General features: G+C 38.2%; 1 protein-coding gene across 5 annotated transcripts in view; it reads right to left on the bottom strand.

Annotated features, from left to right (window-relative positions):
- Window positions 1–26,020, bottom strand: part of LOC121316878 (kinesin-like protein KIF2A) — a 42,741-nt gene extending 16,721 nt beyond the window's left edge. For 2 of the 5 annotated variants that reach the window (XM_041252163.1, XM_041252192.1), the window contains exons 1-7: window positions 25,821–26,020; window positions 9,609–9,703; window positions 7,554–7,676; window positions 7,141–7,195; window positions 6,399–6,500; window positions 6,054–6,154; window positions 4,703–4,774 (exon numbers count right to left, since the gene is read on the bottom strand). In XM_041252163.1, coding sequence (XP_041108097.1) covers window positions 4,703–4,774; window positions 6,054–6,154; window positions 6,399–6,500; window positions 7,141–7,195; window positions 7,554–7,676; window positions 9,609–9,703; window positions 25,821–25,881 — 609 coding nt within the window. In that variant the 5' untranslated portion in view covers window positions 25,882–26,020. Of the gene's footprint in view, window positions 1–4,702; window positions 4,775–6,053; window positions 6,155–6,398; window positions 6,501–7,140; window positions 7,196–7,553; window positions 7,677–9,608; window positions 9,704–21,854; window positions 21,883–25,820 lie in introns of those variants that run through there. The other 3 variants (XM_041252172.1, XM_041252201.1, XM_041252181.1) reach the window with 2 other exon arrangements.
- Between the last annotated feature and the right edge of the window lie 1,892 nt (window positions 26,021–27,912).

Raw genomic sequence — 27,912 nt, 5'->3', positions numbered from 1 at the left:
TTAAATTATAAAAACATGATTACTGTTTTATATAACACCACGTGAATGTTTTATTCAATTTATATGGATTACCTGTAAAAAAATAAAATCAAACAAAGCTATGTGTAACAAGAACGCCCCTGTGTATATTATCTGTTATGTGTTGCGTGTGGTGTGTTTACATGTTGGTGTATAGTCATTGGTACACGGGATATAAACTCTGTGTAACACGAGTGTTTAAAATGTATATTTGTATTTAGGCACGAGGATTGCACAGCACTTCACATGCAAGTAAAATGTAGTAACATGTGAGCACGGGGAATTGCACTTTATTAATTCACGTGCTGGGATTCAAGTGAATATTAATTGGTTTTGAATCCCAGCACAATAGTATATATAGATGCACGTTGTCACATACTGGTGGTTGGGTGTTCGGTGAGCGGAGAACGGGATTGGAGACGGAGGAAATAAGCAGTAGTAGTATAATAAGAGGAGAAAGTATCCGCTCACCGTGTTTGTCAGTGTCTGTCCGTGCACCGTTTTGTTAAGTTAGTCTGTTTTTGTTTGTCTATTTAACGTACGAGGCCGTGGACCAGTGTTTTTCGTGTTTGTTAAAATGTTATAACAGGCGTCTTCATCATTTCATTTCATCCGTCCTGTGTTTTGTGTATTGCATTACCTTTCCTGGTTCTGACGCCGCCCACTTCGGCCGTCTCTGTGACACGTGGTGTCCTGCGTGGGATTTAACAGCGCCTCCAAGCGTCAGACCAGGAGAGGTTTTTTTTTGTGTGGGAGGAGAAAAAAAAAAAAAAAAAAAAAAAGGGGCGTCTTTGGATTACAAAAAAAAAAAAAAAAGAAATGGGGAGAAGCAGGAAAGACGATAAAGAGGTGAGGGACAGGGAGGAGGAGTGCCGCCTAAGGGCCAGACATCCCCGGCGATGTAACCAGTCCTTGCCGGGGTGCCTCCTCTGCAACCAGGACCATCTCTTTGCCAATTGTCCCTTCCGCTGCCCCTACCAGGAGGGAGAGGAGGAACTGCCGCAGGAGAGGAAGGTGAGGAGGTGGCAGAGAAGGGGAAAAGGGAAGAGGAAGGCAGAGGTCCCACCGCTGTCTCCACAGCCGCACCAGTCCCCTGCAAGTTTTTGTTTCAAGGGGAGACTACACACCGCTCCCACCTCCACCAAGGAGACTACACGCCGCTGTATACCTCCTGGAGAGCAGCAGGAGCTGCCTCTGCCTTTTTGAGCAGAGCAGCAGGAGCTGCCTCTGCCTCCGCCACCTCCACCGGCAGGGGCAGAGCAGCAGGAGCTGCCTCTGCCTTCCACCGGCAGGAGCAGAGCAGCAGGAGCTGCCTCTGCCTCCGCCACCTCCACCGGCAGGAGCAGAGCAGCAGGAGCTGCCTAGACAGGGGGAGTTAGCTGCCTCTGCCTCCGCCACCTCCACCGGCAGGGGCAGAGCAGCAGGAGCTGCCTCTGCCTCCGCCACCTCCACCAAGAAATATTCCACCAGCAGAGGGTGAATGCCTGCTGGGTCCCTGTCCACCAGCAGAGGGTGAATGCCTGCTGGGTCCCCGTCCACCACGAGGGTGAATGCCTGCTGGTATCACTTCCCCCACCAGCAGAGGGTGAATGCCTGCTGGTATCGCAGAGGGTGAATGCCTGCTGGTATCACTTCCCCCACCAGCAGAGGATGAATGCCTGCTGGTATCCCTTCAATTCAGCAGCAGAGGGTGAATGACTGATGAGGTCCTGCCGGCCCCTTCGGTCCTATGCACGCGGAGTACGGTCCACCAGCAGAGGGTGAATGCCTGCTGGTATCACTTCCCCCACCAGCAGAGGGTGAATGCCTGGGTATCACTTCCCCCACCAGCAGAGGGTGAATGCCTGCTGGGTCACTTCCACCAGCAGAGAAAGAAAGCTGGGTCCCTGTCCACCAGCAGAGGGTGAATGCCTGCTGGGTCCCTGTCCACCAGGTAGGGTGAATGCCTGCTGGGTCCCTGTCCACCAGCAGAGGGTGAATGGCTGGGTCCCTGGAGGCAGAGGGTGAATGCTGGGACCCTGTCCACCAGCAGGGGTGACTGTCACTTCCCCCACCAGCAGAGGGTGAGCCCTCAAAGGGGTGAATGCCTGCTGGCTGAATGCATGGTACACTTCCCCCACCATCACGAAGAGGAGCAGCTGCATCTCCATCAGGGGGAGAGGAGCAGGAGCTGCCTCTCCCTGCACCAAGGGCCAGGACTAGATGCTGGCGGTCCTCAGCAGCCCTTGCATAGGCTGCTGAGGGAAGCCCACTTGAAAAGACCCCAGCTTGTCCTGACTGCCAGCCTCGCTTCGCCCAAGGATGCCAGCCTACTTCGCCCAAGGATGCCAGCCTCAAGGATGCCAGCCTCGCTTCGCCCAAGGATGCCAGCCTCGGATGCCCAAGGATGCAGCCTCGCTTCGCCCAAGGATGCCTGCATGTCCCGCCGCTCTGCATCGCCTGGGGTTGCCCGACGCTCTGCATCGCCTGGGGTTGCCCGCCGCTCCGCATCGCCTGGGGTTGCCCGCCGCTCTGCATCGCCTGGGGTTGCCCGCCGCTCTGCATCGCCTGGGGTTGCCCGCCGCTCTGCATCGCCTGGGGTTGCCCGCCGCTCCGCATCACAGCCGGAAGTACTGTGGCCGGAACCCCACGAAGGGGAGCTGCCGGCCACGAGAGACCGCCAACCCCAGCAGCAGTTTCGCTGCCGGAGGAGGGGGAGGAGGTCTGGAGACCGCCAACCCCAGCAGCAGTTTCGCTGCCGGAGGAGGGGGAGGAGGTCTGGAGACCAAACCCCAGCAGCAGTTTCTCCGCCGGAGATCGTGGGGGAGGTCCGGAGACCTGCTCCCTCTGCGGTTTCTTCCCTGCAGGAAGAACGGTGGTTGAAACCAAGGGGAGCTGCCGGCGCCGAAGGAGGGGGAAGGTCAGGAGACCAACCCCAAGCAGCCTTTCCGCTGCTAGGACTACCCTGGCAGGAGAATGCTAAAGCATTACGACCTGTGGGCCCCTGGAAGCCTCTGGTCCTGGCCAAGGACTTTGGGCGGGACTTTTGGGCTTTTAAGGGGGGAGGTGGCCATTGAGGCCATGTGTGCTTTGCACAGGGGGGGGGTATATGTAACAAAGTGCCCGCCCCTGTGTATATTATCTGTTATGTGTTGCGTGTGGTGTGTTTAAATGTTGGTGTATAGACATTGGTACACGGGATATAAACGGGTCTGTGTAACACGAGTGTTTAAAAATGTATATGTGTATTTAGGCACGAGGATTGCACAGCACTTCACGTGCAAGTAAAATGTAATATGTGAGCACGGGGAATTGCACTTTATTAATTCACGTGCTGGGATTCAAGTGAATAATTAATTGGTAATTGAATCCCAGCACAATAGTATATATAGATGCACGTTGTCACATACTGTTTTTGGGTGTTCGGTGAGCGGAGAACGGGATTGGAGACGGAGGAAATAAGCATTTAGTATAATAAAAAAGTACACCGTGTGAATGTTTTATTCAATTTATATGGCGTTAGTGCCTGTCCTGTGTTTTTCGTGTTTGTTAAAATTTTGTAATAAACCGGATTTTCATCATTTCAAACCTGTGTTTTGTGTAAACAAAGACTACTTCGGTGACATGATGTCACCAGTAAATTATGCAAATTAGTACTATCGAAGTACTAATAAGTTACTAATAATAAGTACCCTAAGTTACAACCCTAAAGTTATGCAAACCCTTACAGGTTCCTGACGTGATTATTAGCTTGTTTCAATTTAAAAAGGAAAGCTCATCATGAACTGGACAGGATTTATTGATTGACACGTGACAGCAGCCAATAACCACTCAGGTTCTATTTATTGATTGGTAGGTACGGGCATCCGGGGCAGGTATATCCTAGGGATCAACTAGTACCGTTGGGCGAGTGAAAAATGTCTAAAATGAGTGTACAAAATAAATCAAAATATTCTACAATAATTACTGCAGCAGATAGTGTAAAATAATTTGGATGCCAAATTCTACATGGTGATGGTGACAAACTATTTTGTACCACCTGCAATGTTTAGTTGGATCAGATACATCAAGCAACAATCCAGTGCCATTTAGACTCAGACTAGAGCCATCAAAAACAAAGACACCGCAAACTTGAGACAAGGAATGAATAAAGAAACAGCTGCAGCATGCTCCATGCTCACATTCAATCACTGACTTAAGTAAGTAACTTTGTTAGGTTAGTCACCTGCTCTTGTTAACTTCAGGGCTTTAAATGATTATATTTTGCTGTCTTTAAATACATTTTCATGTTTTATTACGCCACTGTGAAATTTAAGATTTAAATAGTTGAAACCACAAAATTAAATTTTTTTTTTAAATGTTCTGACCATGGAATTTACAAAACTGGACTATGAATTTGGAAGGGCCCTAATCACAAGGAAACGAAAATATATGAAGTGTGCACATCAAACTGAAAATATGAAGCTTGCATTTCAAACGGTTTAAGACAAATATTCATCTATTTTAATTATTTTTTGGAGTGTGGAAGTTTAACATTTCACAGAATTGGGTATAATAAAAATACCATTAAAACAGTTCTATGCTTGACTTTTTATTCCTCCTGCCTCATCTATATTATCCATTGCTCCTCTTTATTTCTACATCCTTTATCAAATTGCATCTTCCTAATTTTGGCTTGTCACTTTAATAGCTAGTTTAAAATCACCTTTTTTCCCCTTTTCTCTTTCGTTGCGATTGTTCCTTTTGCCTCTGGCCACTTTGGTCCCACCCCTCTTTGCTGAATACAAGTAAAGAAATGACAGATAGTACAGTAGAAATAAATACAGTAAAAGGAAGAGGTGACATTGGCAAAGCATGATTGTCGTGCACTTTTGGGGAGCTCAAACTTTATGAATAACTAGAATGGCAGGCGTTGTTAAAGATGAACCAAGCAGAAAAAAAGTCAAGATTGAAGATGATTAGTGAAATTTAGAAGCAAATTGAACTACAACCTTCCAGCATGGAAGGTTGCCCAGTTTCTATTAAAATTTATCCTTGAAAGCGGGTATGATTCCAGGCTGGCAATGTGTTCAAGTCATATGCAGTTGAAATGATAAGCAGAACACATTTAATCTTGTACATCACAACACGTTATAGTTTGCATTACAGAATACCAAACTTGTTTATGCGCCTATTTTTTTTTTACTAAATACAAGGGGTAAGAATTAATGTTCTTTACATCAAAGTTTCCTTAGCACACGTGTAGCTCTTTGGGAAAATGTGTACCATTTGAGACCTAATGCAAGAAGCAGACTTGACTTGACTCATTATCAAAACACTGAAAATCACAAGCTATTATCAAGCATTACAACAGAAGAGCTGAAGATGAAGAGAGCAAGCAGATTAATGTGCAGGACAGTTAGTGATGCAGTTCCAGCGCCACGGCTTTGTGTGAAAGAGAATAAGCACTGGACAGAATCTCATACCAGAGAGGTATCAAATGTTTAACTGTAAATAGATTCAGACAAGATACTTGTATGTAGTTAAACGTCAATACCAAGGTAACGACCTTCGCTTTTACAAAGCCTAATGATTAGTAGGTGTTACTCACAATGGACATGAAAATTAATGCTCTATACTTCTAGTACAACAGGTTTCGACATCAACCACTAGATTATTTGCATATAGCCATCAATTATCTGATAAAACATCAACAGGGAGATTAAGGATTGAACAAATAATCAAGGTCTATAAGTGCTTACCCAGAATAAATGTAAAACAGTGTCTCATTAAAGTAATATAACTAATGCTCAGAAACACCTTGTGTGTTTTACAGCACCTTAAGAGACAATGGCAGTTCAACAGAAAATCTTGTGATTGCTTCTTAACCTCTACTTGTATGGTACAAGTCATTCATTAGAAATCTAGCATTAGCATCTGACCTTTCCCTTATGCCTAAAATGAAAACTTGCATGTACACCCATCCTGCAACTGAAATCATGTCATTCACTCACTCAAAACAAAACTCCAGTAGCTAGACTGTCTCCCATGCGTAATGCTTTCATGAAAATACATACCTGTGCTCTCTTCTCTCTCAGCTCTTGCTGTTGTAACCTTCGCCGCTCTCTTTTTTCTTGTAGTTTTTCAACTTCCTTTACGCAGTTTGATTTTCTACGAGCTAGGAAAAGTAAACCAGGCAACTTACTATTTGTATTTTTTTTTTTTTTTTTAAACATTTGCAACTTGCCATTTTACTTTCATTAAAACTTGAACTCTTGCAATGTGAATGACAAAGAGCATACAGAAACCACCACCCCCATGAAGTTTAGTGGTCTGTAAATTAAAACTAACAAAATTCCACAGACAAGGAAGACCAAGTTTGTTTTTCGCTTGCCGAGCTGGCGATATATCTGTAACACTACCATTCTGCTGCTGCTGTAGCTGCTGCTGCTGTGTAAGAGGCTGCACTGGGGCTGCTGGGGCTTGCTCAGGAAGTTGACTGGGCCTTGCTCTGGCAGACCCAACTGCAAAACAAAATGTGTTGTTAATGCAAAGAAATCAAACAAATACATACATAACTAGGCACGATAGTTTACCAAAGTGTCTTTAATTTAAATCCGAAATTCTCATTTACCACTTTCACATTATGATGGCTGTACTGCAAAAGCCCGGTCACCAAAAAACCCATTAACGCTTTTCTAAAACCACAGACAGTAGAGCCTTTCCCTTACAGTTTACTCTGCATTAGTTATGTACTAACCTGTCCATCGGCAGGTAATCATTTCAGTCTAATTGGCAAGATTTATTTGAAGAGCCTCATGTTAAGATCACTTATTTAAAAGGCATTTTACTTGAATTTGAATAAGCTCGCTGTTTGATGGTTTGATGGTCTATTTTTTTTTTTGATTACTCCAAACTTGTAATTTTTTCTGGGAAGACCCAGTTAACCTAGAGAATTATAGAAATACATCTGTGCATCCAGTATGAAGCTTTAAACCAAAAAGTCACATAACCACAACACATCAGCAATCTTAAGTGACGGGTGCTATTAGATTTTTGCCTTATATTAGCAGTTGAAGTAGCTGTGACAGAATGACAATTATTACTTTATCATTTACTTTCAAAAAAAGTGTTTTGAAATCTAACAGTAAAGATAAATCTTACCTCTGTTGTCTCTGGAAGGTGTTTCATTTTTAATGGGATTTACTGTGCGTCGGTTCTACAAAGGTTGAAAATGTATAAATACTTAGTAATACTGTCTTAAAATAACGGCTTATGGAAACATTGGAATTTTAGGTAACTTTAAACTTAATCTGTTTCAGGTCTATTTGACCCAACCAAGGTTCCAATTTTACCATAATATGTTCATCATGACATTTGCAATACACAAAATCACAAGCATTTATATTTTATTTTGTTGTTGAAGCACTTAATCTGTAAAAAAATATTTAAAAAATAAATAATTTTTTTTTAGTTCTGAAAAATAAGCAAAATTCTAAATAAAAACGGATTCTAGCTCAAATGTTCCAATACCACCAGCAATGGGACATTTTCACACTCCGTATCAGGATACAAACCTTTGCTATCTTGTTAACTTTGGCAGAAGTTGGCGTTGGCGGTGGTGGACTTTCAGGGCTTATCGCAATTTCTTCATCAGGTGCGAGGTCTGGATTTAGTGCAAATACACTTTCCAAGTCAATCTGTTATAAAATGGAAACATTAGCCATGTATTTTAACATTTTTTTTTTGTACCATTCATGATTCTTAATAACCCCATAATCCTACAAGAGCTATTACAACAATTATACAATAGAATAGAATCAACTTACAGGCATTGTGGTAAATTCCTACAACAGCATGTAAATTGGAATTAACTGTACAATTTAGCTAAATTTAATGAACTCACATTAAGAATTACTAGAAGCTGGCGTTAATAATATAACTTGTTCCTGTGACTTATTCCTGGATCACTCTGCTCTGGAAAACCTTTAATATGTGTTTTTTTAGAAGCAAGTTACCTACAGTGCCTACAGAAAGTCTAAACCCCCTTTTTTATCTTTTGTTGCCTTATAGCCTAGAATTAAAATGCATTAAAATTGTGTGTGTGTGGGGAGGGGGGTTATCTACACATCCTACCCACAGCTTCCAAGTGAAAAAAATATTCTAGAAATCTGTAGAAAATTAATTCAAAATAAATACTGAAATAGCTTGGTTGGATAAGTGTCCACCCCCCTTGTAATAGCAATCCTAAATTAGCTCAGGTATAACCAATCGCCTTCAAAATCACATACCATGTTAAGTGGCCTTCACCTGTGTTAAATTATAGTGATTCACATGATTTCAGGATAAATTCAGCACTTCCCTGTAGGTTGCCTCTGCTGGGTAGTGCATTTCAAAGCAAAGATTCAACCATGACCACCAAGGCGCTTTCAAAAGAACTCCGGGACAAAGTTGTTGAAAGGCACAGATCAGGGGATGGGTATAAAAAAATATCAAAGGCACTGAATATCCCTTGGAGCACAGTCAAAACGATTATTAAGAAGTGGAAGATGTATGGCACCACTAAGATCCTGCCTAGATCAGGCCGTCCCTCCAAACTGGATGACCGAGCAAGGAGGAGACTGATCAGAGAGGCTACCAAGAGACCAGTGGCAACTTTGCAAGAGCTACAGGTTGGCCAAGACTGGTCAAAGTGTGCATGTGACAACAATATCCCAAGCACTCCACAAATCTGGCCTGTATAGTAGGGTGGCAAGAAGGGTGCAGTTTTGTAAAGACGAATGGTCAAACATTGCCAAATCTAGGTGTGCAAAGTTGGTAGAGACCTATCCCAACAGACTCACAGCTGTAATTGCTGCCAAAGGTGGTTCCACCAAGTATTAACTCAGGGGGGTGGAGACTTATCCAATTATGATCTTTCAGTTTTGCATTTAATATATAATTTTTTTTTCTCAATAAAAACATTTTTTCTCCTTAACAGTGTGGACTATGGTGTGTAAATAAGTGGAAAAAATCCTCATTTAAATACATGAAACTCTTATACACTGACACAACAAAATGTGAAAAAAAAGTTCAAGGGGGTGTAAACTTTCTATAGGCACTGTATGTAATGGAAGCCTGAAATTTCTCTTGAGATAATCTAACTCAATTGTGTGAAATAACGCTACAACTGGTCCATATTTGAAGACTTTATCCAACTGGTGGGGATCAGTTGAAATGAAGTCTGTTTACTGTCAGTCTTATGAATGTCATCACAATAATTCTTCCTTTACTTATACAATGTTTGTCACAATTTGAAATGTTCTACCACACGCTAAGTTCTTTTAGGTGTATCCATACTTATTCACTGTGGTTAAACAATGGAATATTCAATGCAGCATCCCATTTTGTTTTGAGGACACTTCAAAGGGGTCAAGTTTGGGGTGCCAAAAATAATGTGAATATGACAGCATATTACTAGGATCAAGAAAATATAAATATGCTATTTGAATTTAAACAGGCACATCTTGTTACTAAGGCTTTCCATATTTCAAAGGTTAATGAAGTTTGACTAAGCGAAGTTGCTCTATCCAAAGTAATCATTCTGTCCATTTTGAAGTATTCAATAAACAAATACCAGATTCTGATTTTACCTCTTTGCCTTTGGTATCTCCATTCTCAATCCACTCAACAGTAACACTGTCATTGTCTTCATTCAAAGACGTAACCATAGCCTGATGTATTCGACCTAGAAGAGAAACAAGTTATGAAATTTAAACTACTACACTGCTCATTCAATAAAATTGAAAATGTAAGTAAATCAAATGAGCCGAGTACAAAGTATTCAGCAACAATCATTAGAAATCATTCTGATCCTGGCTCAATAAGCAATGAAACAGTTAAACAATGACCTTAAAAAATACAGTCCCCAGTGTGCAGGGCCTCTGCCCTGAAACAGTACTTAAAACAATACCTGAACTTAGTAGGTTTTAATTTATAAATGCAAGGTTGGAGTAACTTGCACCGTTTACCCTCTGGCAGCTTGAGCAACTTACCAAATTGTGTTGCTTAGCAATAGCTTTTGCTATTGACAAACAAATGTACTTTTTTATTTATTAATTTTTATACTACAGTAACATGCTCCAAATTTAGGGCTACTGATTTTCCACGATCGTGGAATTAGGCATTTTGGGAATGGGACTTTGCAATGTTGTCTTTCACTTCACAACTCCAGTTTTCTGTGGGTTTTCTTTGCACTACACCCAGCCGAGTTAATTCATTATGTGACTTCACTCACATGTGCTGAAACTCAACGTGGCGGCTGCACCAACGAAAAAAAGAAATGCAATGTTTCAGCAAAAGACAGAGCTACACATTTTCTGATCTATAGGAGGATGGTAGGATACTATTCTGCAAATGTTGCTGTCATTCGATTGATCATGAACGAGTCAACACCATTAAGATCACATTGCAAGTCGTAAACAAGTACAGAACAAAGAAAAGCAAAAAATAAATAAATAAATAAATAAAAAAAAATCAGGCAACAAATGCAAAGCACTGCGTTCTTCAATGCTGAAAAACTTATACCTGTGGTACTCAAGGTGGGGCTTTCCCGAAGTAAGTAAGCTAAATGAATTGCGTATTTAATTATTGTTTAGTTGATTTCTTTCCACTCTACCTGCATTTTATTAAATGATAATATATCTAATGATGAAGAAACAAGCTCAGCTATTTTTTCTAGCTATACATTCCTGAAAGGAAATGGATCGCTTTACTGTGTAAAAGATGTAGTCACTACAGTACACACCTAATCTTAAATTTAGCCAATAACAAGGCAGAATTAGCAAAGAAACAATTGGGAGGGTTAATTATACGTTTACATTAAAAGAAGCGCTATTTAAATTACAATCAGGTGATTCACAGCAGAGAACCTGTGTAGCAATGAGTCAGTCAACATGCCTTTTTTTTTTTTTTTTTAAAATCAAAGTGTTTCATATTTTATCCTGGTTATTATTATAACACCAGTAAAACACTAAACTTCATTTGTGGAGTACTGTAAACAGGATTACTCTCACATGACATTGCTTGACTGTTACTAAAGGAAAAACACTACAGGCGGCTGTCCCAATTAAAAGACAGGCAATTGAGACAACCTTAATCACATTTTTTTTTATTCTTAATGAAAAGAAAATTAATGAAATCACATCACATTATGATTAAAAATTAAATACATAATTTAAAATACGAGTCAGTTTGTTTTATTTCTAAACAAAATTAAATCGCAACTGCGACGTTGACACGCCAACGTTTTTTGCAACAGCAGCCTGAGAAACCACAGGTGACTCCTCCTTTGTCAAGAGTTCAACTTCGTTTACTCAAGTCACAGCTTAATCACGTACACACTGCACTGTGCTACGAGACCTGTCTTGCTCTGAAAAGCGATCTCCATTCAACACTTGAAAATACTATATCCAAATTAAACGAAATTACGTCCCAATTGAAACGACAAATAGCACTGGGAAGAACTGTTGTCCTCGGAAATAAGTTGATAGGGAAATAAATTGATCAAGCTCTAGAATTTAAAAGGGGAGGTTCCATTGTTTCTAATGCCTACGAGTTTAGGCTGGGAACTAAGTGGCTCGAGCCCAGGAAATAGATTGATAGGATATATTAAACAAACAAATAATTTTTAATTAATTGTGTAAGTATAACTTATATAAATGAGTAGATCAGATGTCTTCGACAGTATGATGCTAGATAAGGGAATGTGAATTTCGCTGTAATATATATTAGCAACAAATGCATTCATTTAAAATTAAATTTGTAAGTAGCCTGTGATATTAATGTGTATTTCTGTTTGTGCTCCAAACGTTAACTAGCAAAATGTATTACATATTAAACGTTATTTTGCATTTCTGGATGTGTTCTTGTTTTGGGAAGCACTACTGTATGGACAGGTATGCGAGCTATTTTCCAAAAGTTAAAGTATGAGTTTGTCATGGAAAAAATTGAGCTCCATGCTGCGATTACTAACTAGGCCACGGTACACAATCAATGAAGAAAAATGTTGCTTATATAGTATTATTATTATTATTATTATTATTATTATTATTATTATTATTATTATTATTATGCTTGTTGTTGTTTTATTTATTTTTACATACAGTACTTTGTATAATTAGGACAGAAGACGAATAGGAGACAGGTTATTCAATTACAAGTTTGGGAAGAAACAATACATTAATTAGTTCAAAACTAAAGAGTTAACGTCTTTGCTAAACCGTGGTAAATACCTGTAGATCAGTATCAACCAAGGCAGCTATTGTAAGAAAGAGAGATCATACCGTGTAGGCTACTGTAGATCAGCGTGATTTTAAAAATAATAAATTCCTGTAGTGCACAACCATGTAAGACACACAACGAGAGAGAGAGAGACAGGATATTGAAATAAAGTGATTTATCACGATTTAAAATCATGTAGATATACACACGTAATGTGTGATCTCTCTTCCTCACAAATCATATCCCTTAGTAATACTATATATAACTGCAAGTAATACAGTTGTCACGTTTACAAAGAATACGGCATTTATGTTACTGTATTGTGTGCAAACATGAGGTTTTTTTTTCTTTTGGGGGGACGGGGGGCGGGGGGGGGGTTAATTCCCAAACTGAATCCACGACAGTTCCTTTCTTAAAAAAAAAAAAAAAAAAAAAAAAACACACGTTCGTCTGGCTATTTGTGGTTAATTTTCTTCACTCTATCCCAATTTAAAAACCACAACCCTAAACCTAGAACCTTTTTTAAATAAACGATTGTTTTTGTAACAATAAATGCTAACGCTTAAGACATGGACAAAACAATGTACTGTATATACTATTTACTTTTTTGGTAGGCCTACGTTTTGCCATGTCTAAACTGTAGTAAAGTTACATCTATACTAATATTAAAATGTAAAAATACGCCTTTGTCATACTAATATTATGGATGCAGCATCTCATTAGATTGTATTACTGAAACATTTTAATTGTGATTAAAGATTGGCCACATTTTGACGTGTAAAATCATTTAATATATATATATATATATATATATATATATATATATATATATATATATATATATATATCACAAATAAACTGCATCTGATTGACAGTGATTTTACAGAAACATAAAAAGACTTGGGGTTTAAAACAATTTACCATATAAAAAGTCGCCAATCACACACTTTAAAGTTCATACGAAAAGACAGTGGCACAAACACACACCAACAGCATACAGTCTTGCAAATAAAACGGTCAGATAAAAATAAAAAGCCATGCAGTGAACCTCCCCTTTAATCAAACTATTGTCCTGCCTTACTTTTGCTTTACTGCACTTGCCCGATCAACTTATTTCCCCGTCAATTTATTTCCTACGACACCGTCTCCCAGAGTTGTATCACATTTAAGCACCAATCGATTATCAGTATCCCAATTAGGAGGCGCCAACTGTACATTTATTGTAATGTCAGCAATAAGCTAAAAAGGTATTTTCAGAACACCTTCATTTGTAGACTGAAATACACTGTCAATGGATGACTGCAAATATGATTCTCGTAACAGTGCTGGACATTTGTTTTCTGAACTGTTATAATATAATTAAGTTGTACTGCTTATTTTAATGAGCAGCAATGAGCTAAGTGATGGTTATAAACATTATGACATTTAAGGGTCTTCAGGTGCTTTCCTTATTATTACAGCAGTAAGAGTCTGATTGAAAATCTTGGCTTTAATAAAAAATACATTTACAAAAGGCCTACTTTAATTATCAACATCATAATGATGTTCAACTGCCACATTTAAATTATTAATAAATTGATAGAAAGTGGGGAAAAAAAAACAGAATTGGTTACTTTTGAAAAACATAATTTGCTAATCGCCAGAATGGAAAATCAGTATCCCTGCAAATGCTGTTACCCAACTGTGACAGGACAGCATCATGGCCAAGGCTGGTGAATGGCATGACTTAAGGTAGAAAAAACGGGGCAGAAAAAACGAATGACAAAACGGAACGCCCATTGACTACAATGGGGAGTGGAATGCCCATTGACAACAATGGGGAAAACAGATGGCCGGTATATATCCAAATCCCAGACAGGAATCCTAAAATCCTGAATATACTTTCTTCACAATAAACTAATACACAAAATAAAGGTGGAACGACATGGAATGACGGCTGCTTTTTATGAAATGACAGGCCTGGAATACCAAAAACACACTAAAAACATAGCACAAATAGGATTGACAGTCTATCTCGAAATCCCAGACAGGAATCCTAAAATCCCGAATTCACTTTCTTTAAAATAAACTACTACACAAAATAAAAGGGCTTGCTGGTATCACTCAGCAAGATTGGCACTGACTTGGGAGAGACTACTCAAGCGACAACGCTCTACGTAGGATTGTTATTATTTTGTATTATGACTATTGTTTTAGTAGTGTTTATAATTAGGATTAGGGGTGGGAATGTCGAATAGTTTCCTATTTCAATACACAGGGTGCAACCTTTTTGTGTATTCGATTACCCGAATCTGGTCCCTTACGCAACCAAGATTAAAAGGCAAATGCGTGTGCACAAGCAGACAGCATAACAGTGTAAGTCGGTAAAGTTTAGCCAGGTTCACAAATTGTTGAAACAATGTCCAAGACAAGATTTCTTCCCTGTGTACCCTATTAACCCTATAAGTTTTTTCTTTTTTTCAGTCACAGCGTGTATCTCTTCCACTTAAAGCACAGTAGCATAATATTGTGCAAACCACCAAATAAGTTTTGCTGTAGTGTATTCAGAATAAAATAACACCTATCATATACCTACCTAAATATTCTACATCTGTTTTAATTCTAACAAATAATATTTATAAAATAATCTTAGTGTAAATATTGTATCCTGGCCAAAATAGAAAATACATTCCAACATTACAATAGTAACATTACTAATTACAACTAGCCATCAAGTACTGACATCAGATGAATCTAAATCAAGTTTATGTTTATTCAATAACCTGTAAATAATTAAAATCAAGGTTACTTGGTTGTACTTTTAATGGTCAGTGCAAATGTTGCCTACTCCATCCATTCACAGAAAGTCAACAGTAGATGTTTTACATTGAACTACAGTCCAGAGTTAAAAAAAAAAAAAAAAAAAAAAAAACTCCTTTCTAGCTCCAAGTATCCTGCCTTTTCTTAAATGCGTTGTTTTGCTTAACATTTAGTATGTCTTTATATTCATCATAACGTTAAATTGCCTTTCTAATTTCAATGTTTCCCAAGTTTGGATTACCTTTTATAGCGCTATATACATGTTAAATGGCTGAAGTAACATATATTGAAAGGCTTTGTTTGCTCTCTTTGGTTACCATACAGTTAGCAACATACTGGAAATAAAAACCATCATGAAAACAATATATAAATATATTGGAACAGATAAAATTGAATCCTGGCCAGTAAAAACACTAGCTCAGTGGCCCAGTAGTTAAAAATCTAAACGTAGTGCCCTGGTTATCCTCACTCTATCTGGCACTTCAGTGGCACACTCTGTGGTGATGCTGTAATAGACATGGTATGGTATCCAGTCCATGTGGTAACAGAATTAAATAGCATTTTAAAATGCTCAGTGATGTTAAACGCAATTTTGGAACAACGATCAGTTTATAGCGGGTATGCTTGTGCTAAGTAAATCAATTTATTTGTATTGTTAATATTATTAGCATTATTATTATTATTATTTTAGGCAGGGATTTCCACATTATGTGTTTCAAAGATAGTGATAGTTAGGTGGTACAGTATTAACAAGATGCAATGCGTGATACGCAGCTGTTACTGAATAAATGACGATGGACTTCATAAACTCTTGTCTAGTTATACAGATTAGACTCCAAAGTAGACTACTGTAATCTCTTTGGAATAAAGATTTTTCAACACTCCTGTGGTATGCTAAATTTGCTTTAGGCTTGCTGCAAATGTTGTGTTTGTTTTTTTATCTCCTGACACTACCAAGGCATAATTATCAATCTAATGAAATTGTTGTGCACAAGCTTTTACTTAACAGCAATGATATTAAAATAAATCATGTCAGCGGGAAAGGAATGGAGTGTTTGTGGGTGGCATAATCATCTACATTTATTCAAACAATTATATTTTGTGTGCCCAATTAATCGATTGCTATTTTGAGGCTTAACTGACAGCCCTAATGGACATTGTGTTCCAACAGATTTCTTGTCACTGGACTTCGCATTCCCCTATCTTCCCAATACTAGGCATATGTTTGGTTTTTTTCCCCCACTTGAAATTGTTCTGTATGACTTTGGACTGAACAGCCGTTTGTTTAGTTTTGTTTTTACAGTATATTAGAACTAATGTACCAAAGCAAACGACCTCTGAGACACACTTCAAACAGGTAGGCCACGCATCACTTTTTAACAATTTAATGTAGCGCGTGTGTGAGTATGTTACGTTATTTAGTAATACTTGACCATAACACAATTAACTGTACAAGGCGGCAAACATTATATTCACGGCTTGTGTGTTAGACTGGCATTTAAAAATAGGACATGTGGCGATGTTTGGGAGGTTTAGGCACACTGCTGTGTAGAGGAGAGTATTGGCTGGCGCTGGATTCAAGTACTCTGAACTTGTAGTGCTCGCTTATTCAACCAATATATTTCTCGAAAATCCCACCGCTAGTATAGTTGATTATTCAAGTGTAAACAAGGTGACGCCAATCGCAAGAGCATGTACCATTTCAGTTCTGTACTTGCCAACCTAATGACCAACAATATCAGTTATTATGACAATAATAAGCTCGGTGGTAACTGAAGAAGTCTAGACACAGTTGGCTTTGTTGTGGGAAGCTGCATTCCTCGCCATGGTAACAGTCATTAAGAAACAAATCAGTACGTTTACATGACAAAGCGTTTTCTTAAAATCACTTTTCTGTGTTTATAGGGTTAACAATAGAAAATCAAATTAGAATTCAACTGTCTCTCAATAATAAAAACAATATCCTACAGGGCAAAGCGTGCAAGATATTCAGTTTTTCATAACAATGCTGGGTTATATAAACCCAATATAATGATATTAAAAAAAAACAATGTTTGAAATGCCAGGATTTATATCGTAAATGTATGCGGACACGAAAAAAACACTTTGTTTTTGTTAGTTTTTTAGACTAGATTATTGGTGAACTCCTGATAATGTCAAGCAAACATGCAAACATGTACTTTATTTCTCTCTTTGGCTAAAATTTAAGTTATAAATTAGTTATTGCAGCCTTATTTAAAACGTACTGTGCCAACAATTTTTTTCTCTGACCCAATTAAATGACCCAAGGGCCTAGCTATGAATTGAGGTTGCCTAGTGGTATATTATTTCAACCAAGACTTTCATACAAGCTCAGGCAGTGGTCCAAAAACCTTAAAAGCCAAAGGGGAGGAAGGGTGTATAGAGTATCACTCAATGTATAAACATGAAAGTGGCAATCGATGCCTACAAATGAGTGCAGACATTAATACATCTTGTACAATGCAAGTGAGAAAAACAAAAAGGTTTGAACAATTAAAAGGAGTAATGAACAATACATTTTGTTTCTATATACAGCAGAGATACAGATAAAAGCCGGTTTCATAAAGACCTTTCCAGATCCCCAGCCCTAAAGAAAAACCTGGCAGAGGTTCACTCCCTGTCTCCTTAGAATTCCCTGCTATTTGAAATCTTAACTACATCCCTGCATCAGTAAATAATACAAAAAAGCCTCACCTACTGGAGGTGTTCTTTCTATTATTGGCCTTTGGCAGGCACATTTCAAATCTGCACTCATGCAAATAAAGGCTGTACTAACCAAAAAAGCATTTCCTGGCTCTGATACTGAATATGATCCTAAGGCGTAGTTTATTGTAACTGAGTGCTGTATAGGTTTGACAATGATGTCCTACAAGCTTAACTGCTATAGTGTGAAGCAGACTGAATATTTTTTTTTGTTTCAGCTGAAGGTGTTCATTTTGGTATGATCACATTTTGAATCAGGTTCCTAGAAAAATAACCACCAATTAAAGCTATGGATTTATAAAAAACAGTTCAGCAAATAATACTTGCTGCTTTTTACTTCTGTTGACTTATGGCAGGTTCTTATTTATGGACATTAGCACGTGTAGAGAAACTATCTTTGAAGAAAGGTGTCACTTGTCTTACAACAAAGTACAGTGGAACTACAAAGCCTGTAGTTGTAAGCAATCGTTCAGAGTGAAACACAAATCCTGCCTGGCATGTAAACATGCAAGACTTAATACCAAAATACACTGGTTAAAAAAAAAAATTACAAATAAATCCAGTGGAAGGACTAGCAGAATCTTCAGAGCACAGCTTACAATTCAGTCCTGAAACTGCAAACACAATAACACTACTTGTGCTACGTTGGTATAAAATTTAAAGTGAACAACAACATTTGAAGTGTTTAGCCAGAAATGCATACAAACACACATGCACCTCGTGATCATTTTTGATTGTTATTTCCTGAAAAAATGGGCAATTACATTGGGCAGTTTACATTTAAGTTAGTTACTGCTGTGCAGTATTGACATGTTTGAATTACAGTAGTTTGCTACAGTAGTGAATTCCTAATAAGTCAAATCCACATATCGGGACTGGTGTTTGGATTTATGAACATGAGAGAAAGGGAGAGAGAGAAGTGGAGGATTAAAAAAAAAAAAAGGATTAACCATTGGTGTTTTGTTTTTGGACCCATTACAGATAGGACCTACAATTAAGGAACAAAGGAAAGGCAGGCGAGCAGTGGTGTCCCCGTCCCTAAAGCAGAGCCTGTTTTGATTTGGATTAATCCTCACGTCCTGACCCTGCACGTTTTATTAACATTTCCACGCTGTCGAGGGGGAATTATACCTACAGTACCTGTTTCGGACTTGGTCACGGTCAGTCAAACCCTAAACACGTAGAATGTTCACCAGAGCAGAAGGGTTAAAGGACTGGTTTCTAAACTACATTACCCAGAAGACCTGTGATGACGCTTGTTTAATACGTTTTGGTTTTATGTGTGTATTTTGTGTTATATGTTGTGTGTTAATGTTGGTGTATAGTCATTGGTACACAAGATATAAACAGGTCTGTGTAACACGAGTGTTTAAAATGTATACTTGTATTTATGCACGAGGATTGCACAGCACTTCATGTGCAGGTAAAATGTAATAATATGTGAGCATGGGGAATTGCACTTATATTAATTTGCGTGCAGTTGTACCGCGACTCCAACTGAATGATTGATTAGCATTCGAGTCTTGGTACAGCTGCATAAAAGCTGCATGTTTTCACTCACTCGGGGTTGTGTGTTCGTGAGTGGAGAACGGGATTGGAGATGGAGGTAATAAGAAGAAGACATAATAGTTAAAATATCTGCTCACCATGTTTTGTTTAGTGTTAGTCCATTTTGATTGTCTCTTTGTTTTGGCTGCCAGTGCCGTGTCCTGTTTTTGTCCTGTTTTATTTTATAATAATAAACCGCGCAGCAGCGCATCCATTTATCATTTCCTCTCACAGTACCATGTGTTTCTTCTGGTCTGATGCCCCCACTACAGCCGTCTTTGTCACAGTTTCCTATATGGTCATTGGATAAACAGAAGACATTTAATTTTGTGGGTGTTGCGCCATCGGTCTCACAGCACAAAGTTATATTAAAAATAATTAAGTAAACCTACAGCTTTACAAAATTACTGACAACCACCAGAGATTAAGTAGCTTTTTAAAAAATAAATTAATTACTAAACTATTACATACAAAAAAGGTTTTTGTAATTTTTTTATTTTCATTTGTATGTGAGACTTATATAGTTTAGAGTTTACAGGACCTTGGGTGACCGCATAGAATTCGACAGGAGTTTTTCTAGCAACAGAACTTTGTGACAAAAGAATAAAAAAGTACTTGACCGACGAGCAAGGTAGAACAGTAAAATTTGTTGTCCCTCACACAAATCTTGTTGTCCCGGGCATCGGGCGATATGAATTGCACACCCCTGGAATGCCAAGTCTATTTGAAGTCAACATAAAAAGGGTTTGACAGTATTGCCTACCAGTCTCTGCAAACAGTACTGATGGCTTTTCCCTATAGGCATGCAAGACTCACCAATACATCTGACAAGTTATTCTATTCACAACAAAGATGCAAGTCCTGCCAGTTATTTCTACCAACAGATGTTACCTTGGTTTATAAGAATGCTTTGTATTCCGTATCGTCTAAAAATACTAACTGCAGTGAATGCTGGCAGTAAAGTTTAAAGACGTTACCTGTATAACCTATTTGTAGTACTGAAGCAAAGCTCATCAAGCACAAACAAAATATATAGCCTATATGTACTGGTACTCTTTTTAATGAAACTTATTTATCCCAATCAAGCCCTTCAAGTTATTCTTAATACTCTAATGTCTAATTATTATTTTTAATGATTTTGAACCAAATGCCAAAAATAAATAACTTCTCAGCTCTTAAATAATAACATATTAGGGCTGTGTTCGAAGGTTTGTTCGCTAGCCAGGAATTCAAAGGTAGTTTTAATAATAATAATAATAATAATAATAATAATAATAATAATAATAATAATTATTTTTATATAGCGCCTTTCAATAGTTGACCACCATCACAAAGCGCTTTACAAGATACGAGACAAGGGTGTGTGAACTATGCATCAGCTGCAGAGTCACTTACAAGAACGTCTCACAGGAGGTTAACTGACTTGCTCTGGGTCACACAATGAGTCAGTGCCTCGAAGGTTCGTCAGGTTCAATCACGCACTGTGTTTTGTTTTGTTTTTTTCTCATTCTTAAAATATACCATTTGTTGCAGTCCTATAACATATTAGTATTTTTTGTTTTTAGGTTTACCACCAACTAAACAAAGCACTTTTCTTTATATGTTTGAATTTTTCTAACAAACTGCTGCACCACATTTTTTGAGCAAAGGCTAGATCTTAATTACCTCAGTGACTCAAAAACAGCTGATGACAGTGATGTCTGTGCATGATTTTAATTAATAGGCACATTTACACTGCCACTTCTGATCGGGATCAAATGCATCGGTATATCTGATCACAATAAGTGGAGTTGCGTTTACATAGCCATTTCATCAGGATGAACTTTCAAGTGTGCTTTGCATGCGCACTGAGAGTGCAACTCTGAGCTTCACGTTATTACGTTCTACATCATCCCACTGAAGGATGCAACACAAATTTTGTCGTTGTGATAAAAATGAAAAACACAATTAATTTGTACACAAAAATGAACAAGCCATTTACTGTTAACTTTAACAATATTTTATTTTAAAAAAAAAAGAAACGCGGGAGATGTATTCTCTTACCTGCTCCTCTGATACGCTAGAGGGAATGTTTCAGTCTGGAACCCACCTTCAAAACAAAGGACATCACCTTGCCACAGTGCATGCCGAAACTTGAACCGGCCGAGTGTTTACACTGATAGGATCAAATGCTACCGATGCATCTGACCCTGATCTGTACCATCTCCCCGAGAGGAACATTTGATCCGATCGCTGAACATTTACACTGCCGTTTCTGAGCAGGATCAAATGTAAACGTGCCTAATGAATCTTTAAAAAATAAAGTATCTTCAAGTTATTACAACTTATCAATACCAGCATACCGAGGTAAGTATAACTTATTTTTAACCTTTGGTAAGTAATTCGTCACATATCCGCCCTAACCGTTTATCCACCACCTTAGGTCAGCCAGGGTGTCCTCGGCTCACTGCGCACCAGCGGCCCCTGTAGATTGGCCGGGTACATGCGGGCATGCTTATAAGCTGCCCAGAGCTGTGTTGTCCTCCGAAGCTGTAGCTCTAGGTTACCTGCATGGCGGGTCTGCAGAGTGAAAAAAAGCGGTCGGCTGACGGCACACACTTCGAAGTCAGCATGTGTTCATCTTCGCCGCTCCTGAGCCTAAAAATACAATTAGACATTTCAAATTGGGAGAAAAACGAGGTAAAATCAATTGGCAACTACTAAAAAAAAAAAAAAAAAAAAAAAAAAAAAGATCTGTAGCTCCTACCAAAGTTTTCATACACCGAGTTGTATGTACTCTGTGCACTACCGTTGCTGGTAGTGTCACTTGATCTCCTGCCTGTCACTCAGTAGCGAATGCATGCACCCACTCATGTGACAGACGGCTATCCCGTCACAAGCATTAATACCCTGTATCTTTCTAAACAAGGGATTTAGGTGAGCTCCATAATAAAAACTGAATCTCAAAACAATAGCTGTGTTAATCTAGTAATTGTTACAGATGTGTATAATGGTATTTAAAACAGGATTCATTTATCCGAATTTTTACATATGCCCCCTTACTCTGGCCCCACCACAATCGGATACGCGATGGACAACTGTATAACTTATCTTTAATCTTTGGTTTCTAACTCTTTTCATTTTATGTAGAAAATACAGGGAAAATCAATGTAGAAAAATGTCCCACAGGAGCAAACAACTGCCAGTACTACTCTATATGTTACTGTGAGAAAATTATAGAGGTAGGTTTGAGTATTTCTGTTTAATTGTTTTTTCCTTTTTAAAACAAGCAAAAAAAAATTACTTTTTAATCTTAAAAGATAAACAAACCGAAAATCAAGTCTGATTTTAAACGTATGAAATAAAAAACATGTCGATTGCTTGTTGCAAGGAGTCAAATAAAATCACTTCAATAGGACAAGCATAACATTGTGACAATAAGCTGAGTTGACATTATCAGTTCACCAATAACCTAATTAACCAAACGAGCAGGTACAAATTTAAGCTAATCTAACAAGTTCTCTTTTACTCCTACATTCCTGTGCACATTCTTTGAAGCCATTTGAGTTATTAATTTGCATATATGCTACATTAAACCGATTCATATTGCTGTCAACGTTGTCAATTTCTTATTTAACCTAACATTTTGGACAACAGTAAGCACTGTTCTTAACTAGCCTAAACTGGAGTCAAGGGTAACAGTGTTGCACCTGGGTACAGGTGTGTGGCCTGAATTACAGTTTTTTTTCCACAGTTAAGAATACATATTCAAAATAAAACGTTCAGCTGGGTAACTAAGGTGAGCAATGAGGATGATAATAAATCAATCAGTGTTACACCATTGACTTGGTACAGGTTAAGAGGTAGAACTAGGGCAGATCTTAAGTGTATCTGTACATTACCCACAACCCACACTTATTATAACTGGCTCACAGAAAGCACCAGATCCAATTACTTATAGGCACATTTTATAAAAAGTTATTCAATAAACTCTCCCTTGCAATGTGTCACTCAAAAAAAACAAACACCGGTTCAGGAGGCCCAGAGCTCAGTGATATAACCTATTAAACAAAGTAGACGTACAGCTTTCAAAGAAAATCTAGAGGTTTGTTATACAGTACAAATCCAAGAGCAACCATCTAAGAACAGTGGATTAGCCAGTGTGACAAGGATCATCATTTAGCTTCATGGCTCTGACTCTTTGGAACTCTCTCCCAGCTTTGGTGCGTGATGCTCCGACCGTAGCTCGCTTTAAATCAACTCTCAATACCCACCTGTTCTTTCTTGCTTTCCATGCTCCTTGAGCCTGATATCTGTTATTAGCTGCTGCTACTCTTTCACATACTGTTACTATCACGTATTCTGCACTTTCCAAAATATTTATTGTACTATTTCATGTATTATGTACTTTCCACTGCATATCATGAATTATGCATTTCTCTATTTGAAGTATTATGGATTTTCTTGTATTTACTGCATCTTGTAAAGCACTTTGTGATGGTGTTCCACTATGAAAGGCGCTATATAAAATATTGATTGATTGATCACGAGTGTAAGACTGGCTCTGGCTTAACACAGCCCTCTTCAACAGACGGGCATAATTTGATTTGTAGAAAGCTGTCTACTAGGGAGCAATCCATGCTCAGCCTACCACAGTGAATTAAGTTATGTTGGTTAGGACAGTTAGTAATCTAACTAGTAGTCCTTTGTTGTGACTGGACAAGGTGTAACAGTGGTAAACTACTTTTCTTATGGTCTTCTTTTAGACAAGAAATGTAGCTGAATGGTATGAAACATACAGTTTGCCACAAATGTATTTATTTACAATAATGTGTGTGTGTGTGTGTGTGTGTGTGTGTGTGTGTATATATATGTATATATATATATATATATATATATATATATATATATATATATATATATATATATATATATATATATATATATATATATATATATATATATATATATATATATATATATATTATGGTTGAATTTATTATACATATATTAAAGAGCTAGTCTTACTGCTGACATGTACAAAAAAAGTCAACCAGGTTGTCAAATTATACTTCTGAAATTTTGGACTGTGAATAAACGTTTTAAAATCTATTGTTGAAGAATACTCGTGTCTAGTTCCACAAAAGGATGGAATCGAGCTGTTACCAACACCCCCGCACCCAACCACACTTCAACAACCATCTAAACGGCATAGGTCAATTAGGCTGTCAATGTACCATTTCCTGTTCATTGTTTTCAATTCATTGTGATGCCGCTAAAAAACCTACTCTTTAAAAAAAAAAAAAGTGTCTTTAAATTGCAGTTTGTGTCAAAATAGACAGACTGACACACCCTCAAGGTCTTGCTGACTGTGTGTATACAAGATTTATATTTTCTATATAGGCTTAAATCATATCTAATATAAATCAATGTCAAAATGTTAATGTCAAATCCTTTAACGCGTGATCGTCTGTATAAATGGACACCAACGTGCAGCTGCTTTCATGCGATGAGGATGCACAGTACCGCGTCTAACGCCCTATAGAGGATACTTGTCTTGATTTTTCACCACTGCTGAGCTGCCAGATTTACTCAAACCATTTATTTATTTATTTATTTTTTTTACAGCAAACTGGCTTGCACATGCGCCAAGCAGATCCCTTATTCATAAGCTCCAAAACCCATGTTGTATTCAGTGCCATTTCTTGAGCATCTGCACTCTGCTGCATACTAGTTAATGTTTTGACTAAAAAAATAAAATAAAAAAACCGCATTCGACACAAAAGAAAAACACTTACCGATAACACAGGCTGTATTGATTAAATATTTTTCTGGTTGTAATTTAACTGAAACTTTTTGGCTCTTCTGTTAAATATTGTGCACAACATAGCTACACGCATTAACTCTAAGTACAGCAACATAAATACGACATCCTGAGTATAACAACGTTGATTAAAACGGCGATACAATCCCTTGCCTGCACATTTGTTGCTCTGTGTTACATTTACAGTAATCGTCCATCCAAAATCAGTAATACTAGGCTTATTAATAATTAAGATTCTTACATCGCATTCTCTAGAACAAGCAACTGCTACCCTTGTTGACGTCTGATAATATCTGGAATAGTAAACATTCGTAATACAAAAGTTTGTGTTATTATTTTAATTATCTTTAACTGAAATACAGTATTTCAAATCTCCTGCCCCAAACCAATGACATCACGTTCTATAGCTGTACGCTGGAAGAGATCTTAAGGGCGTTATATGTATCTACACTGGCTCTGTTCACCCAATCGTGTTTTGAAATGTACTCAATATGAGAGGAATGGGGTGTACAGTTATACTGAGAAACTATACATGACGAAGATATTCTGGAAATGCAGTCGTGTTCTCCACCCTGGGCCACTGCAGCTGCATCTCTCAGCGTCAACGGTTGCCGTTCACCACAGCAACACAAAGATACTCAAACAACTCCCAATGAAAAATCATATGAAACCCACAAAAAGGACTGGCCACAGAATGGGAGTCACTTACCATCGCTTCGTTTTATCTCCACGTAAATACCGATGAGAATCTTGCCGAAATTAGCCGCCATGCTTCATGGGTGAACGGTATTAAATTGGTGTGTCTGGGAGTTTTTACTTGAATTAGACTTGCTTGTTTTGCGCTCCTGATACCGGTAGGCAGGCAGGGGCTCAAGCAACAGGGAGACAGAGAAAAATGGTAGAAAGGCGCTTGCGCAAAACGCTCGCTCTACAGAACGCGTCACGCAAAGAGCTCAGAGAGACTTAAAGGAGAGGAATAAGGGAGTTTCTTTGGCCGACAAGAAAAACTGCGTTTCACGCGGTTTTATAGGCAGATGATTTTTCTTCATTCATTGCTTATCCCAGACATTGAGGACTTCGTATTAGTGAACTATATAATTAATTTATACAGTTTCACAAAAATAACTGACCATTTTAGTAAATGCATCAGCTTATACTCTGCAGTATAATTAAATGGATGCAGATTTCCTTTATGTTGGAACTACGGCATAATGTGGATGCACCAAATGAACAGAATCAATGTATAGTATGTAATAAACTGTTGTTTTTTGGTTATTTCTGTGGATTTTCAATTAGTTACACACAGAACTTGTGACGGGACAACTCCGTTTTGATTACCATTGCAAATTAATTGCAAATAAGCAGCATTATTGTGCATAGTAGTTTTAGCTAAGAAATGGCATGTGATTTGTGTTCTTTGGTCGTTATTTAAGGGATAACGTGTTGTTTGGGGATTAGAAAGCCGATTTTTGTACGTTCTAGTACTTGTAAAAAATAGTAATTACTGTGAAGCTACTGTCAGATGTACAACTAAAAACGGATGTCCACTTTTTGCCATTACTCTAACTAACGGCGGAGGGGGATTTGGCGCCCTGCAGACAATCTAACCTCGTTTAGCAAGAACCGAAAGTAACACCAGGATGAAAACCCACTGCACAAAGTCCTTTCATTGCATTTCAGATAAGTATGGGAAAGCACTGTAATAATAATAATAATAATAATAATAAAAAGGTATTGTGAAAAAAAAAAAAAAACTTTGGTAAACTTTCATAAGGACATTAGTGCAGTTTTACATGCAGCACATGTCCTGGCAAACATGTACTGGTATTTTAATTCTAAAAATGGAAACATGCTACTTTAAAGAAAGTTGTCGGTTTGCATGCCTTTTATTGCAGGCATTGTCAAACAATCATGGAATGGGTGTTTTATATACTGTAGAATTACATAGTTCCTTCAGACTGTCTCTGATAACACCACTAGGGGGTTCAAAACTGAAACTATGGGATTTTCATACCCACTTTAGGATTCTAAATACAAAGCATCACGTTTTGAACCCCTAATTGATTCTGTGGAGTCAAACGGTTCTAATTAAATCCCGATATGGAGAAACAGAATTCAGATTTGACCCGGAAAACGATTTGGAGAAAGTGAACTCCACAATTCTTTTGTCCCGTATCCGCATGCCTAGGAGTGTTGTTCAGAAAGAGGTGACAATATTTAAACACCACTATGCGAAAGTAATATTTTATATTAAAAGCCTATTTTTTTAGCTGCCTCAGATTATGGGAGTGTAAACAACTGGGTAAGAATTGATATCACAGAAGCAATATTTATTAATAAACCTGCTTTCCTGGTGTGGGGAGAACCAGGATAGTGTTTATTGTAAACAACCTAAATAAACAACAACTATAAATAGATAATAACCCCTTCCATGCCCAAGAATATACAGTCTTTACATCAAGCATGTAAAGGCATTGTAGGGCAGTTCCAAAGACATATTGGTGGTTGCAGGAATCCTAACAGTCACTCACAGGAGAGACACTTAAGCCCTTTTCACACTGGCGCTCCTACCCCGGTCCCGGTTCTGGCTATCTGGGTCACAGTTCCGTGTAGTGTGAAACAATGTACCCTAGCTTGACTCATGTTGGCAGTGACCTACTTCGGGATGTGGGTTGACACGTTTTGACCTGGGTCGAGCAAGACAAAATGCATAATGGCTGTTTGTAAGCGGATGAATTTATAAACAGCCCCGCCTGCGTCAAGGTTTCATTTTATTCTGTTTAGCCATACAGTACTTCTGA

This window comes from Polyodon spathula, chromosome 1 (genome assembly GCF_017654505.1).
Source record: "Polyodon spathula isolate WHYD16114869_AA chromosome 1, ASM1765450v1, whole genome shotgun sequence".
Lineage (NCBI taxonomy): Eukaryota > Metazoa > Chordata > Actinopteri > Acipenseriformes > Polyodontidae > Polyodon > Polyodon spathula.
The sequence above is the reverse complement of the archived record's forward strand: the minus strand, read 5'-3'. Positions and strand labels throughout refer to the sequence as shown.